The sequence below is a fragment of the Lycium ferocissimum genome, chromosome 6 (genome assembly GCF_029784015.1).
Source record: "Lycium ferocissimum isolate CSIRO_LF1 chromosome 6, AGI_CSIRO_Lferr_CH_V1, whole genome shotgun sequence".
NCBI classification, from domain to species: domain Eukaryota; kingdom Viridiplantae; phylum Streptophyta; class Magnoliopsida; order Solanales; family Solanaceae; genus Lycium; species Lycium ferocissimum.
In genome coordinates, this window is record NC_081347.1 from 71,319,355 (window position 1) to 71,333,548 (window position 14,194).

At 33.1% G+C, this 14,194-nt stretch overlaps 1 protein-coding gene across 6 annotated transcripts; it reads right to left on the reverse strand.

Annotated features, from left to right (window-relative positions):
• Nucleotides 1–3,706: 3,706 nt before the first annotated feature.
• LOC132060295 (pentatricopeptide repeat-containing protein At2g41720) lies at nucleotides 3,707–11,775 on the reverse strand. Of its 6 annotated transcripts, none has more exons than XM_059453263.1 (11): nucleotides 11,449–11,559; nucleotides 10,304–10,407; nucleotides 9,441–9,613; nucleotides 8,960–9,065; nucleotides 7,088–8,197; nucleotides 6,093–6,198; nucleotides 5,778–5,982; nucleotides 4,872–5,004; nucleotides 4,626–4,730; nucleotides 4,351–4,471; nucleotides 3,707–3,889 (listed from the first exon to the last, which is right to left on the reverse strand). In XM_059453263.1, the coding sequence occupies exons 2-11, from the start codon at nucleotides 10,391–10,393 to the stop codon at nucleotides 3,834–3,836; spliced, it is 2,205 nt and encodes a 734-aa protein (XP_059309246.1). In that variant the 5' UTR covers nucleotides 10,394–10,407; nucleotides 11,449–11,559; the 3' UTR covers nucleotides 3,707–3,833. The 6 variants fall into 6 exon arrangements, with proteins under 6 accessions (XP_059309246.1, XP_059309247.1, XP_059309245.1 ...); XM_059453264.1 differs by having other exon boundaries at nucleotides 10,304–10,362; nucleotides 11,449–11,520; XM_059453262.1 differs by lacking the exon at nucleotides 11,449–11,559 and adding an exon at nucleotides 10,695–10,967.
• Between the last annotated feature and the right edge of the window lie 2,419 nt (nucleotides 11,776–14,194).

The following is a 14,194-nucleotide window of genomic DNA, read 5'->3' on the forward strand; positions in this document are numbered from 1 at the left end:
AATTACAAAAATCATAAAAAAAAAAAAAAAAAAATTGTACCTCTAAATGTAAGTTCCTCTAATTTCCTACTTCTTTTTTTTTTCTTATAGTTCTGTTAAATCTAATAAATAGAGTTAAAGGACAAAAACTGTTCAATGCATACTTAGGGGACTATTTTGCACGTACCCTCAAACATAGGGGACCATTTTTGTTATCTTCTCAACTAACGCCTAGTCGCCTACCCAAATGTCGTTTTATAAGATGACAAAAGCTAAATAAATAACAACTGGTTCAACAATATATATTTGTTTTAATTTATTTCAAGAATTAGGAGAAAAAAATTGATAATTCAAAATTGCATAGACTTGAAATATGTAGTTTTTTTTTAGTTTAAAATACTTTCATTTGATACATTCTTTAGGTAATTGACGGCAGATAAAATATACAATGATTATGATGAAGTAGTAAGTACTATTTTTAACTAAATGTCTCGAATTCGAATACTATGAATGAACTTACTTCTAATTGAAAACGATGTACTTTCAAAATGAATTTTTTTTTACCGAAATTTGGATTAATCAGATTAAATTATGTCTCAGATATCAGGAGGAAAAGAAAAAGGGTGGTGGGTGGATAAATATTAGGAGATCTCATGTTAAGTTCATGTCAACATACTTGACTTTTCACTAAATATTTAATCAAGTCTAAAATTTAAACAAAATACTACCTTTTATACATAATTTCTTTGACAAATTAAATATTCTATTCTCATTTCACGTTTTATTATACTATGATCCTTATTTATAGAGAAAGCATACCCATCAAATAATATTTTAATCTCTAAAGTCCAGCCAAATTGTAATATATGAATATTTGATAAATGTCACATACATTAAATCCAAAAAGGAGAAGAAAAAATAATCCAAAATAAGGAAAGTGGGAAGAAACCAACCTAGCCTATGGCGGCTTTTGGATGTCACAATCAGTTTATCGTTTGAGAATATCAAACAGTATAATTATTCAAAGCACCTATATTGTCACGAGCCTTGTTTTTGTTTGTCTTTTTTTTTTTAAATTCTTTTTTCATTATTCTTTTTAATATTTTTATAATTGTGACAACTCCGTCAGCTTACGTCTATCTCGCGTATTTTACTAGATGCTTAGAGTTCCACCTGAAGGAGTACGGGCCACAACAATTGCCGAATACTTGAACAATTGTATGGGCCGATGGATTTATCAGTCTTAATCAAGGTCGGAGCTAGAGTCGTAGTTACGGATTCAGGATAATCCAAAAGCTTTAGGTAAAACCTTGTATTAATGTTAAGAAATTCATTTAATACGTGTAAATAATTTATCAAGAATTCAGTAAGCTGATTTTCTTTTAATTCATGTATTATAATCCATAAATTCAAACTTTTGGTTCCTGTCTTTAACTTTAATCCTTCCAAAAGATAATACTAAAGATATTTGATAATTATGTCTATCAAAGCTTAACCATTTAATTAATTTTGTTGTCTGTTTGGTTAAGAAAACACCATTTTAGACAAGTGTACACCCCCTTTTTATAGCAACTTGTCCCTTAATAACAACTACCTTGGACCAAGTGGAATCTAATCCTTTTTTTTTTCTTTTTCCTATTGTAGTTTATGACAATGTTAAAAATTGAAACAAGCCATTTTCAACATATTTTCACTTAGTTTTAAAAAGAGAGTAAAAGGTTATTGAGCTAATACACTTCATGTTTTTCTTAATTTTGTGGTTAGCTCTTTCGAATTTAAAAATATTCTATTGCTTTTATCATGAAAAAATGATTGATGGAAATTAATAAAATGAGTGGGGATATAGGAGTTTTTGTTTTGGATACTACGTTTCGGGGGAATAGAAAATAAATAGTGCAAGACTTAAGTATAAATTATTACTTAATTAATGCAAACTTACTTATAATATAAATTTCTATTGGTCCTCTTTTGGATGCTAAGATTACTATATAATTAATCCTCCTAATCTTCAGCTTATAAAACATATGATTAGTGCAAACATACTTTATACTAGCTAGGAACGTGCCAAAGGGATAAAAAAACAAATATCAAGCGGCCGACCAATTTGCAAATATTATATTTATATGATTATATGATATCAACGTCGGCAAGAGATACCAATAGTAACAATCAATTGCTTTCATCAAGTCAATTAAGTATTATGATTAATATGTAAATCATAATTAAGTTATGATTAATAGTAGTACTTATGGAGTTATATATTTTCCTTTTTTTCCCAATCATGGTAATCAGAAATATGCTAAAGTTTCCCCTCATATATAGCGGCCTTATATTACAATCTTGTTGTAGCATTTATTTGACGAATTGTAAGTCAATGGGATGAGAATAAGGTAAAAACATATTAGCGTTTACATTAAACTGTATTAATTTATCATAATTTAGTGATAAACTGTGTATTAATTTATCATAGTTTAGTGATAAACTTAAATAAAATTTTTGTTAATGATAATGAGCAACATGTAGCAAAAGAAAAGAAATGAAAATTCATTGATACTGAGATCTAACTGTTATCGATTTTCTAAAAGGTAACTTAGAATTGCAATGAAGAAAAGTTGGATGTAAGCAAATTTTAGCCATTGCTTTTCTACGAAGTGTCGTAGTTGTTGAAACTTCAAGCAAGAAATTAATCATGGTGTGCAAAAAAAGGTCACAATCACATCAAATCATATTATTTTCATCTACCAATTTATTTTGGAAATTGTGTTCAATTTGTTTGATTGCAAAAGGAACCTAGTATATGCCCTATCGCTGTTAAGGTTATTCAAATGGTCTGTGGCCCCATTGGAGTTCAACATTAATGTTTGAAAGAGAATCCCAACCCACCCACCCAAAAAAAAAAAACTATAAATAATAGAAAGATCGTTGTATGGTCCATTACAAACAGTTTTTACCACTAAATTCTTGTTTCACATTCTATCATTATGAAAATACTATATAGGTTTCGGGGAACAACAATAACAACATACACAGAACCCACAAAATAGGGTCCACGAAGGGTAAAGTGTACGCAGACCTTACTCATACCTTGAAATGTAAACAAAAAAAGATTTATATGTATACAGGTATCGGTTATACCGATATTATACATCGATTGAATTGGTATTAAGATGTAGAATTTAATACTAGAAATCAAAAGTTCTACTAGTTATGCAGAAATTATATTACCATATAAGACAATGAGATTGAGAAATAGTTTGATATATTTTAACTCTGGTTCCATTTACCTTTGTTTTCATCCTTCCCATTTTCTGGATAAAGCAGTGAGTTTTATCTTGTATCAAACATAGCAATGGATCACAAATTAATAAAGATAGCAAGCATTTTAGTCGCTTGGTTTTATATCAAGCAATATGAGAAATTCAATTACTCTCATCATTAACAAATTTATGTCTAGGCATAACAAGCATAGCTTCTTCTAACCATCACCTCAATAGACATTATAAAAGATGATTTATAATGTTATTATCTATAGCATTAACAAAATTTACAGCTTTTTTTCTAGGAAGTAGAAGAAACCTGCAAAAATAAAATAAGCCGGCAAAACATTGAGGCTGTGTCCATGATTTTCGATCACTCGTGTCCAAATGCTGGGGGGCTGCTATATTTGCTGCTTCATCTAAAATATTTGGTCTGAAAATTGGTTCATCCAGCTGAATCTTGATCATCAGATTAACCAAATCAGTAACTTCTAAACAGAGCTTTTAGTTGCACGATCCAATGAAGAAAGAGCATAAGTTTTCTTCTGGACGAAGTTTGACTTACATAGCCATATATCTAGGACTGAAACTGAACGATCATCTCCAAAGCAGCTCATTTGTTGTTTCATCTCGCGATTTCTTTCTTAAGGATTCTGTCAAATGAAAAAAAAAAAAAAATATCGAGATAATTTTTGAAGTTCTGAGGAGATTTATAGCCTGTTTGGCCAAACTTCCAAAATTAGTCTATTTTGGAAAGTGCTTTTTGTCACAAGAGCTTTTCGAAAAAGTACTTCTAGAGAGAGCAGTTTATGTTGGCTAATAAACTTGAAAAACCCTTTTACCAACATTAGAGCACCAATTTGTGCTTCGCCAAGGTACCAAAAGGCAACTTTTTCCAATTTTTGAAAAACTTCTACTACAACTCAAAAGCACTTCGTTTTTTCGAAAAACTTCACGAAACACCCCAACACTCTAAAATAAGCACTTTTTTTATTCAAAAGAGACAACACTTTTGGCTTCCCAGAAGCTTGAGATGCTATTTTTATGTTCTATCAACAGAAATAGGTAACCTCAAGGAAAGTGCATATTAACAAGTGCTACAAACAAAGCTTACCGACTCTTTGTTTTATAACAACAGCATTCTCGGTCCCTCCACTACGTTGAGCAAAGAAGAGTATATCGTCATACATATTACTTGATGGCTGAAGTCCTCCATCCTCCATCCATTCCAACACCTGCATCAGAAGGTCAAGTTGAGTGACCCATCAATGTTAGAAAAGATAGAGCACATGGGTTTGCATTATTAACCAGATAAAGGAATTATTTACAAGAGGACCGTTCGTCTTAACAGATAAAAGATTTAATAACCAGAAGTTCTTAAGGTACTACCTCAATATATTTCCTCCAATTTCCAGCAGCCAAAAGATTTTTCAGCAGAATTGAATAGGTTACTAAGTTAACTTCTGCGCCTGATGTGACTACCTTATAGAAAAACTGCATAAGTGAAAAAAGAGGAAGAGATGCATCAGGTATTTCCTTAAAATGCAAGTAATTGAAGAAAGCATACGGCTTGATGTTACCGCATTGGATCGGCATTTAAACTGAATTTATAGTTACTACGAATTTTACACTTACTTTTATCATGGTTTCTGTCTTTCCAGATTTTCCAATACTATGCAGAAGCTGGTTTAGAATTCCAACAGACACATAAGGGAGTGATGCCTCCATTATTGTAATAATTTCTGTAATCGTCCTCCAATCTCGTAATCTTCAAAAAGAGTAAGTTTTATCATCAGCGAGTAATGACACACCAGAATATAGTCTGATAATTGGAGATACCGGGCACAAGACAATAACTACATGTATAGCCTATAAATGAAAATAGTAAAATGGCAGCCCGAACAGAAAAGGAGCTTTATGTGGCATGTTGAATAATTTTCAGAAAAGAATTTAGTAGTTATTAAAAATCTCTATTTGACTTTTTCACTTTATTTCATAGACATATGCCAGCATTTCGAATTTCAACGATTTTCGAGTGTAATGCTTGGCCATCTCTCTGTCTCAATTTATGTGGCACCATTTGACTAGGCACAAAGATTAAGTAGAAAGGAAGACTTCTGAAATTTGTGCGGCTATAAATCATTTCATTAAGGGTAAAAGGCGAATTTTAAAGTTAAGTTGTTTCTAAATTTCCTCTTTTTTTTTTTTTTTTTTTTTTTAAATAAGGAAACAGAAAGGAGTAAGGAGTAAGTCGTTTCTAATTATAGGAAGGTGACATTCTTTTTGGGACAGACTAAAAAGGAAAGCGTGCCACATAAATTGGGACGGGGCGAGTATTTTATATTACCAATGGAAGCACTTAATAGCCAAAAATAGAAACTTCTTCCATTAATCCTAGGAAATACTACTATGCAGATGCACAAATTCCAACATTAACTTTCTCTATATATCCAAGTCCATATGCATATGCAAGCATTCTCTATATATACAAGTCCATATGCATATGCAAGCACACACACATATCTAAAACTACGGACTTACATGCTACTGGCTGAGACCAATTCAAATAAAACAGCCTCGGTGAAAGGGATATTTCTCTCTTTCATAAAATCCGCCACAAGCAAAACTTTGTCAGGCTGGCATCCTCTATTAAAAGACCTCATTAGAGCTGAACAAGCAATAGCATCAGGAAGAACGCCATTCAATTCCATCTCTTGGAATACTGCAAAAGCTTTCTCCCAGTCCTCTGCAAGACAAAATTGTTGGAAAAAAAAAAAAAAATTAAAAAATTCGTCCTAGTTATACGGGTCAGTGCATGCAGCCAACATATCCTTATGGAAAGTAAGGACGATGTACCTCCAACACTATATGCATTTAGCATTGTTGTATAGGCAATGACATCAGGCTGAAAGCCTTCCGTTTTCATCGTCGAAAACATAGATTCTGCCTCGGCAAGTTGACCCTGAGAATGTAAGGAGCATGGTCAGTTTTTGGTTTTGTACTCGAGAGAAAATGAAAAAAATGGTCCCTCATGTTTGAGCGTAGGTTCAAAATAGTCCCTTAAGTATGCACTAAACAGTTTTGATCCCTTAAGTTCAAGAAAAATTTTAACAGTTCTAGTCTCCGTCAAATATTTTTTTGATGAAGTAAGAAATTTCATTGATGGTATCAAGTGGATGCATAGTAGTATCAAGTGGATGCATAGTAGTAGTCTCTGTCAAATATTTAACAATTTATGTTCGTTAGATTTGACCAAAGCGGTGGAAAAAAATGATTTAACCATAAACATCAACAAAGTCTCATCATCCTAAAATATGCAACACAAAAAACTGCACTAGACACTCAAAGATATAAAAAGAATAGCAAAACTTACTCCTCAAAAGCTGCACCAAACTCTAGAAACAACAACAACAACAACAACAACATACCCAGTATAATCCCACAAGGTGGGGTCTGGGGAGGGTACTGTGTATGTAGACCTTACCCCAACCTTGGGAGGTAGGGAAGCTATTGTGCACCAAACTCTAGAAATAAATAAAAAATAGCAGAAATTACAAAAATTTGTACCTCTAAATGTGAGTTCCCGCTAATCTTTTTTTTTTTTTTTTTTTTTCATAGTTTCCATCAAATCTAATAGACAAAGTTCGGTAATTTTCTGACAGACTAAAAGCGTTAATCTTTTGGCAAACTTAAAGAAGCAAAACTGTTTAAGTGCATACTTTTTTTTTCAAAACTGGTAATGTAAACTGTTCGAACATACTGAAGGGACTATGTTGAATCTACCCTAAAACACAAGGGACTATTTTTGTCATTTTCTCTACTCAAAAGGAAAGTTGTGTTCAAGTACTTGCCTGCTTAGTGTAAGCGCATATTGCAGAGGAAAACACCTCCTTCGTAAAAGGAATCTTCAGATCTATCATCTCATCAAGAAATTCAAGTGCCTCCAAATAATTTGACATTCTACAACAACCACTTATCAACACATTATATGTTACAGAATCAGGCATAACTTTCTTTTTCCTCATTGACTTGTATAGGGTCAAAGCCTTTTCATATTCGCCAACATTCATATAACTCCCAATGGCGGAGTTATAGGCGACTGTATTCAACTCGATTCCACGCATTTCCGCAGCCTGTAGGATGGAATCAATGTTCACTTTTTTACAACAACGGCCACTTGCAGCCAATAAGGTAGAAATAGTAACAACATTGGGCTGTAAGCCATCAGATTCCATTTCACGCAGAACTTGGACAGCCTTCTCTAGAAGTCCATTAGATCCATAAGCATCAATAAGTACATTATAACTAACCAAATTTGGTTTCAAATTGTTCCTTTTCATCCTTCCAAATGTTTCCATGGCCCTTTCAGGCTGTTCCGATCTCCCATAAGCATTGAGTAGAGAGGTATAAGACACTACATCAGGGCGGATGCCATTACTTTTCATCTTATCGAAGATTGACAAAGCTTCCCGAGCCATCCCATTTGAAGCATAAGCACCTACTAAGGTATTATATGACACAATATTAGGTTTCAGACCTTCTGCAAGCATTGTGTTAAAAACAGCCTCACAGTTTTTTACTTGGCCAGAAACAGAATACATGTGCATGATAGTGGTAAATGTGACTATGTCGGGAACACATTCAGCTCTTTTTTCTCTCATTGAGTTAAATATCTCAACAGCTTCCTGATATTTTCCGAGCTTTACAAGACAGTTTATCACGATATTAAGGGTAGTAGTGTCAGGACGGACTTTAGTTCCCTTCATTAGTTCGAAATAGGAAAGGGCTTTTCCGTACTGGGAACCATTTTTATAGGCAGATAACACAATATTATGAGTCACCAGATCAGGTCCAACTCCATTTTCAGTCATTTCTTTGCAAACTTTAAGAGCCTCTCTCCAATTTCCACTAGATCCACATGCATTTATCAAGTTGTTGTAGGTTGATCGATTTGGTGGAATCTGCAGCAATTCCGCAAGCAAATTTCTTCAGATAAATATGTCGCAAAAAAGCATGAGCACACAAGGGCAAAAAGATCTAAAACAACAAAAAACGAAAACTAAAAACACAAACAAGGAGTTATGATCCTCACTGACCACATTTCTCCATTTAAATTCATCCAAACGAACATTATACAAAACAAAAATAGAATGTGCTGGAAATATTGTTAGGAAAAAAAAAATATTGTTAGGAAAAACTATGTATAGACAATCAGATTCCCTCTTATTGACTATTAATTAATTTCTCACTCTTTAAAAGGAATTACAAAGTGTGTTAGGATACTATGACCTAATCTATCTATCCGAGCTAGCTAACAGAGTTACATAAAGAAAAAACATCAAAGGAAACTACTACGTTGACAGCAACAACAGGCAAGTAAGGGAAGATGATCTATACATGGATATTCCACAAATTATTAGTAATGCTATAGCTCTCCCAATCACTCTACATCCATGAACCAACTATCAAGGCCAGAAATTTTGACCAAAATTCAGATGAACTTACGTAGGAAATCAAGTTGGAGCAAGTTAAGGGGATATTAGAAAAGCTAAAACATGGAAAAAGAACATTCTTTCAAGGCTAGCCTTATTAAAGCAACAAATAAATCTAACAGAAGAAAAGTTTTAACATTATCTAAATGTCGAAGATAATTGAAAAAGAATAAAAGGAAAAACTCACATCAATATGCACAGATATCGTAATAAAGAGGAGTAAATACACACAGAAGCGCGGAGCATGTCTTCCATGATATTTTTTGCCCAACGCCATTGCCCAGCTTTACCATGTGCACTGATAAGGGCATTATAGGTCTCAACATTAGGTTGGCACCTACCATAAATAACAGGCATCATGAACATGTATAACCAGACAAAACAAAAGAGAGAGAGGACATGCAATGAATCTGACATAGATGATATCAAGGAAAAAAAAGGTCTGACATACATGATTAGCAGGTATAGATTGGTGTAAATAGATAGAGACGCAATCAAATTGATATCATGGCTTCCTGTAATTGCCCTTCCAATATAGGTTATATCGTGGCTTCTTGTTATGGAGTTGTCACATTTCTTAAATCATGGTATTAATGCAAATTTGCGAGACATCTTTATTTAGATTACTTATGACAAAAGTCTCAACCATGTCAATTTGGATTACCAATGAAAGAAAGAAAAATCAATAGAAAGTTAAAAGGAATAAGAGTACCTCCACTTTTGCATCTCAAAAAACAAGCCACGTGCCTGATCAACCCGATTATGTCTAGCATGTAACCTGATCATCATGTTGTAGATATCGCTTCTTGCACAATAATTCTTCTGATTTTTCATCCAATTGAAAACATGAATGCTATGCTCGATCGAACCCATTTGAGTAATTTCCTAGATCACATTTAACAAAGAAACTATTAGGACTTTCTATGAAACTACCCTTTCAGTATCCTAATTGAGTACTCTTTTTCAAACACCACCAAAACACCATAGTCGCCAAATAAACACATCACCATGAAAACTTACATAGAGCAAGAGGAAATTTTTTTGGAGATGGGTGGCTTTTTCAGTTAATTCTTCAGGAAAAATATTAAGCTTTCGAGAATCAATTACACTAAACGTTTATCATTTTCTTAATACATGATCTAAAATGAATCCAGGTCAGTCATGTGAATCCTATATATCCATTTCCCATTCAATTCTAATTATACCCATTTATTTCTAGTAAATAACTTATCTTTTAAAACACCCAACAACAACAACTACTACTCAGCCCAAACGAGTTGGGATCGGCTACATGAATCCCCGCTTCGCCCATTTAAGCTCATTTCCTATCAATAATTAAATGGAAAAACGGCCAAAATACCTGCAAACTATTCGAAATAGGTCAATTTTACCCTCCATTACGTTTTTGGCTCAAAAATGCCCTTGCCGTTAGTCGACTAGCTCAAAAATGCCATCCAACTAGCCAAATAGCTCAACACTATCCTTCCTACTAGCGGCAAAAAGGGGTCAATTTTGCCCTTAAACTATTCAAAAATGAGACAAGTCTGCCCAAAAAAATCTTTTAAAAATAATCACCTTTGTAAGAATGAGGAAGTTCTTTCTTGCAAAACGTCCAGCCCAACGATTCAATACACCTTCAATATCATCCCAATGATTAAGCTTCATAATCTTATCCACAACTTCACAAAAAGCCCAACAACAACTATTAATACGCCTCAGTGCCAAACAAGTTGGGCTCAGCTATATTAATCCTCACGTGTTCGTTTAAGCTCATTTCATATCAATCTTTGTAGGGAAACTAACAGATTTTGGCCGGGCAGCTAAAAATAATTACATCACTAGCCAAATATACAAAAAAAAAAAAAAAATATACACTATTATGTATAAAATATATATATCTTTTGTAAATTATATACATTTGTCGGCTATTATTTTGGTAGTTGGCTATAAAGTGTAAAAATTTTACCTTTATAAGAATGGGGTAATTCTTTCTTGAAACCCTTCCAGCCCAACAATTCAAAACACCTTGAATATCATCCCAATGATTAAGTTTCATAATCTTTCCAAGAATTTCAGAAATAGCCCAATCTTTTTGAAACCTATCACTTTCAACCCTTAATCTTTGGTGTTTAGGAAAATCAGATTTGCGAAATCCATTAATTCTCACTGTTACTTTGTGTATCCCTTTGTCATAGTCAACAGAAGCTAACTTTTTTATTCCTAGTAAATAATTTATATTTTAAAACATTCAACTACGTCTCAGTCCCAAACAAGTTAGAGTCGGCTATATGAATCCCCACTCATTCATTTAAGCTTATTTCATATCAAATTTTAAGGGAAAGTTACACATTTGGTCGGGAAGCAAAAAATAATTACATTCACTAGCCAAATATACAGAAAAATATACACTTTTATTATAATATATGTATATTTTTTTTATATTATATAAATTTATCGGCTATTATTTTGGTGGATGGCTATAAAGTGTAAAAATCCTACCTTTATATGAATTGGGGAAGTTCTTCCTTGGGGTCAGCTATAGTAATCCTCACTTGGTCATTTAAGCTCATATCATATCAGGAAAATTTACACATTTGGCCGGGCAGCAAAAAATAATTACATTCACTAGCCAAATATACAAAAAATATATATATAATATGTATAGGGTGGCTATAAAATGTAAAAATCCAATCTTTTAAAACACCAAAATGAATAATTACCTTTATAAGAATGGGATAATTCTTTCTTGAAAACCTTCCAGCCCAACAATTCAAAACACCTTGAATATCATCCCAATGATTAAGTTTCATAATCTTTTCAAGAATTTCAGAAATAGCCCAATCTTTTTGAAACCTATCACTTTCAACCCTTAATCTTTGGTGTTTAGGCAAATCAGATTTGCGAAATCCATTAATTCTCACAGTTACTTTGTGTATCCCTTTGTCATAGTCAACTGAAGCTAACTTTTTTTCTTGAAATGGATTGGTATTGTCTTTTTTGGGTTTTTGGTTGTTTTGGGAGAGTGTAATGGAAGTTTTGAATTTTGGATTTGGGTGTTTTGGGAATGTGGAGATATATGAGTTTTGTATGGTAGCCATGGAAGTTTTGGAGCTTTGGGGTTGTGTTGTTTGAGGATAAATCTTGGTTTGTGAACTATTTTGGGAGGTCCTTTATGTTTGGTAATAAATTCAAAGATATTACATGCACAGTGTTGGTCTTTTAAACTTGTCAAAAGTGAGCACTTTTAGGGCTCGTTTGACACGAGGCACAAGAGATAAATAAGAGCCCGGTTGGATTGGCTTATAAGTGGTCAAACCAGTTTATAAGTTATTTTTTTGTATTTTTTAGGTATTTGACAAACCGGCTTATAAGCTAAAATAGTACTTAGAATAAGCTAAAAAAAAGTAAGTTGGGTAGCCCAACTTTTTTTTTTTTGGCTTATAAACTGTTTTTTTGGTCAAACCAGCTTATAAGCCACTTTTTTTAAGCTAAGCCAAACGGGCTCTAATTCGAGATTAAATTTGAGATGAGTTTATTCGATATTTGGTTGGGATAAAATCGCGGTATAATTAATTCTGGGATTGTAGTGTTATTTTATTCTTGTGGGAGGGTGGAATAACTAATTCCAAGATAAGCAATCCCGGATAACTTGTTTCCCAACCAAACGATCCCTTAGTCTATAACAAGTATTTGCCAAACTCTGCTTTTAAAATTGACCCGAATTGTAAAAATAGAAATGTGTAATGGGAACTCAGATTTGGAAGTAGGATTTTCGCAGTTTATGTTAGTCTTGATCTATTTTAAGAGTTCGATATACCTTTTTGAGGTGCAATTTTTGTCATTTTTGGTATTTTTTGTGTATACTGTAGTTTGTTATATTGTGGTTTTTGGGGTTTTGACGGAAACTTTTGGTGTTTCTCGTTAAATCTCCGGTTGATTTTAGCAAAATAAGAGTTTGGTATGTATCTATAGTAGACCGAAAGTGCTCACTTTTTTTGCAAACTTAAAGGATCAAAACTTATAATCATACTGGATTAGTTTTATATGATTCGGTATTGTTAGGTTTGAGTTCGAATTATGCGGAACAGTAAGTTGATACTACGGGTTGTTCAACTTCTACCACATGCAGCAGAGAATTATAACTTCAATAATGGTGAAAAAACTGTATCACACTTGAAATGAACGAAAAATGTCTTGGGTTGGCTGAAACAAACATTTGAGTAATTTAGTATAACTATATGTAATTAAGTATTTAGTTATATTTAGTAGTGAAGGCGAGAAATATTTTATCCTATAGATTTCCGAATTTATATATTTATTAGTAGTATATATTTAAATCAATTAAATTATTATTATCTAGAGTTCATCCCAATTAGTTGTCCCGTTTTCTTTTTGCAAGCCTCATAAAATTCATAAATAAAAGGTGTTTTTTACTAATTCATAAATACCGTTGTCTCTCTTTAATAAATACACTCTATTTAAGAACAAAGCAAAGCTAATCTTATTGGTATTCAAACAATCATAATATCAACCAATAATCACTTGTTTGACCTCTTAAAATATATATTTTCTATGCTATATAATCAATATTGCTTACTTTAAAGAACACTTGATATTAAGGGCAAAATAAAAACTTAATTGATTTCATCTTTGATACAAAGTATGGGTCAAATAAGCTGGACTGAAATTAAAATATGCTCAATAACACAAAGGGGACACGTCCGAGAATATACAATATTTCAAAAATAGTGTCTCACCCCATTCAATATCATTTCTAGACAGTGAAATAGATATGTCATGTCTTTATATAAACAGCCATTATGTTCCCAACTACAACTGGGAGATACAAGTGCATATATAAGATTGTCATCTTATGAGTTAAGTCCAAAACTGCCTAATAAATACAAAACAAAACAAAACTTGATTGCCACTAAGTTCTCAGAGCAGAACTTAGGAACAGACGGTATACAAGCCAAAATTGCACCATATGAAGTATGATTCGTGCATTGACACATTGTTGATATCTTCCGACGGCAGCAACTGTTACGATGTCAAGAATCCATCTTCCGAGCAGAAGCCATGCATCATTTCCGTCTACTTTTGATATAAGAACTTGTTCTCCATCTCCAAGTTCTTCCATTCTATATGCGAGGGATCTTGCAAACTGTTTCTCTTTTTTAGATCATTATGTTTGTTACCGGTTTTTGTTAGTTTTCTGTCGTCTATTCTGACCCCCTTTGCGGTTTGATGGTATAAATGCAGCACCTGAACCTCGTACATCATCAGCTGGCCTTTTTCGTCTTTCCATATTTCCCTTTCCCGGCAAACCCCTCTTAAATTTGCCTCCGTTATCTCTCTTCTGCGGTGGTGCTTTATCGCCTTCCTGTCTGCGATTACCGAATTCTCTCCTCTTAACCGGCTTCCTACCAGCAAACTCTGAGGATGAATCTTTTTCTTCCTCATTTT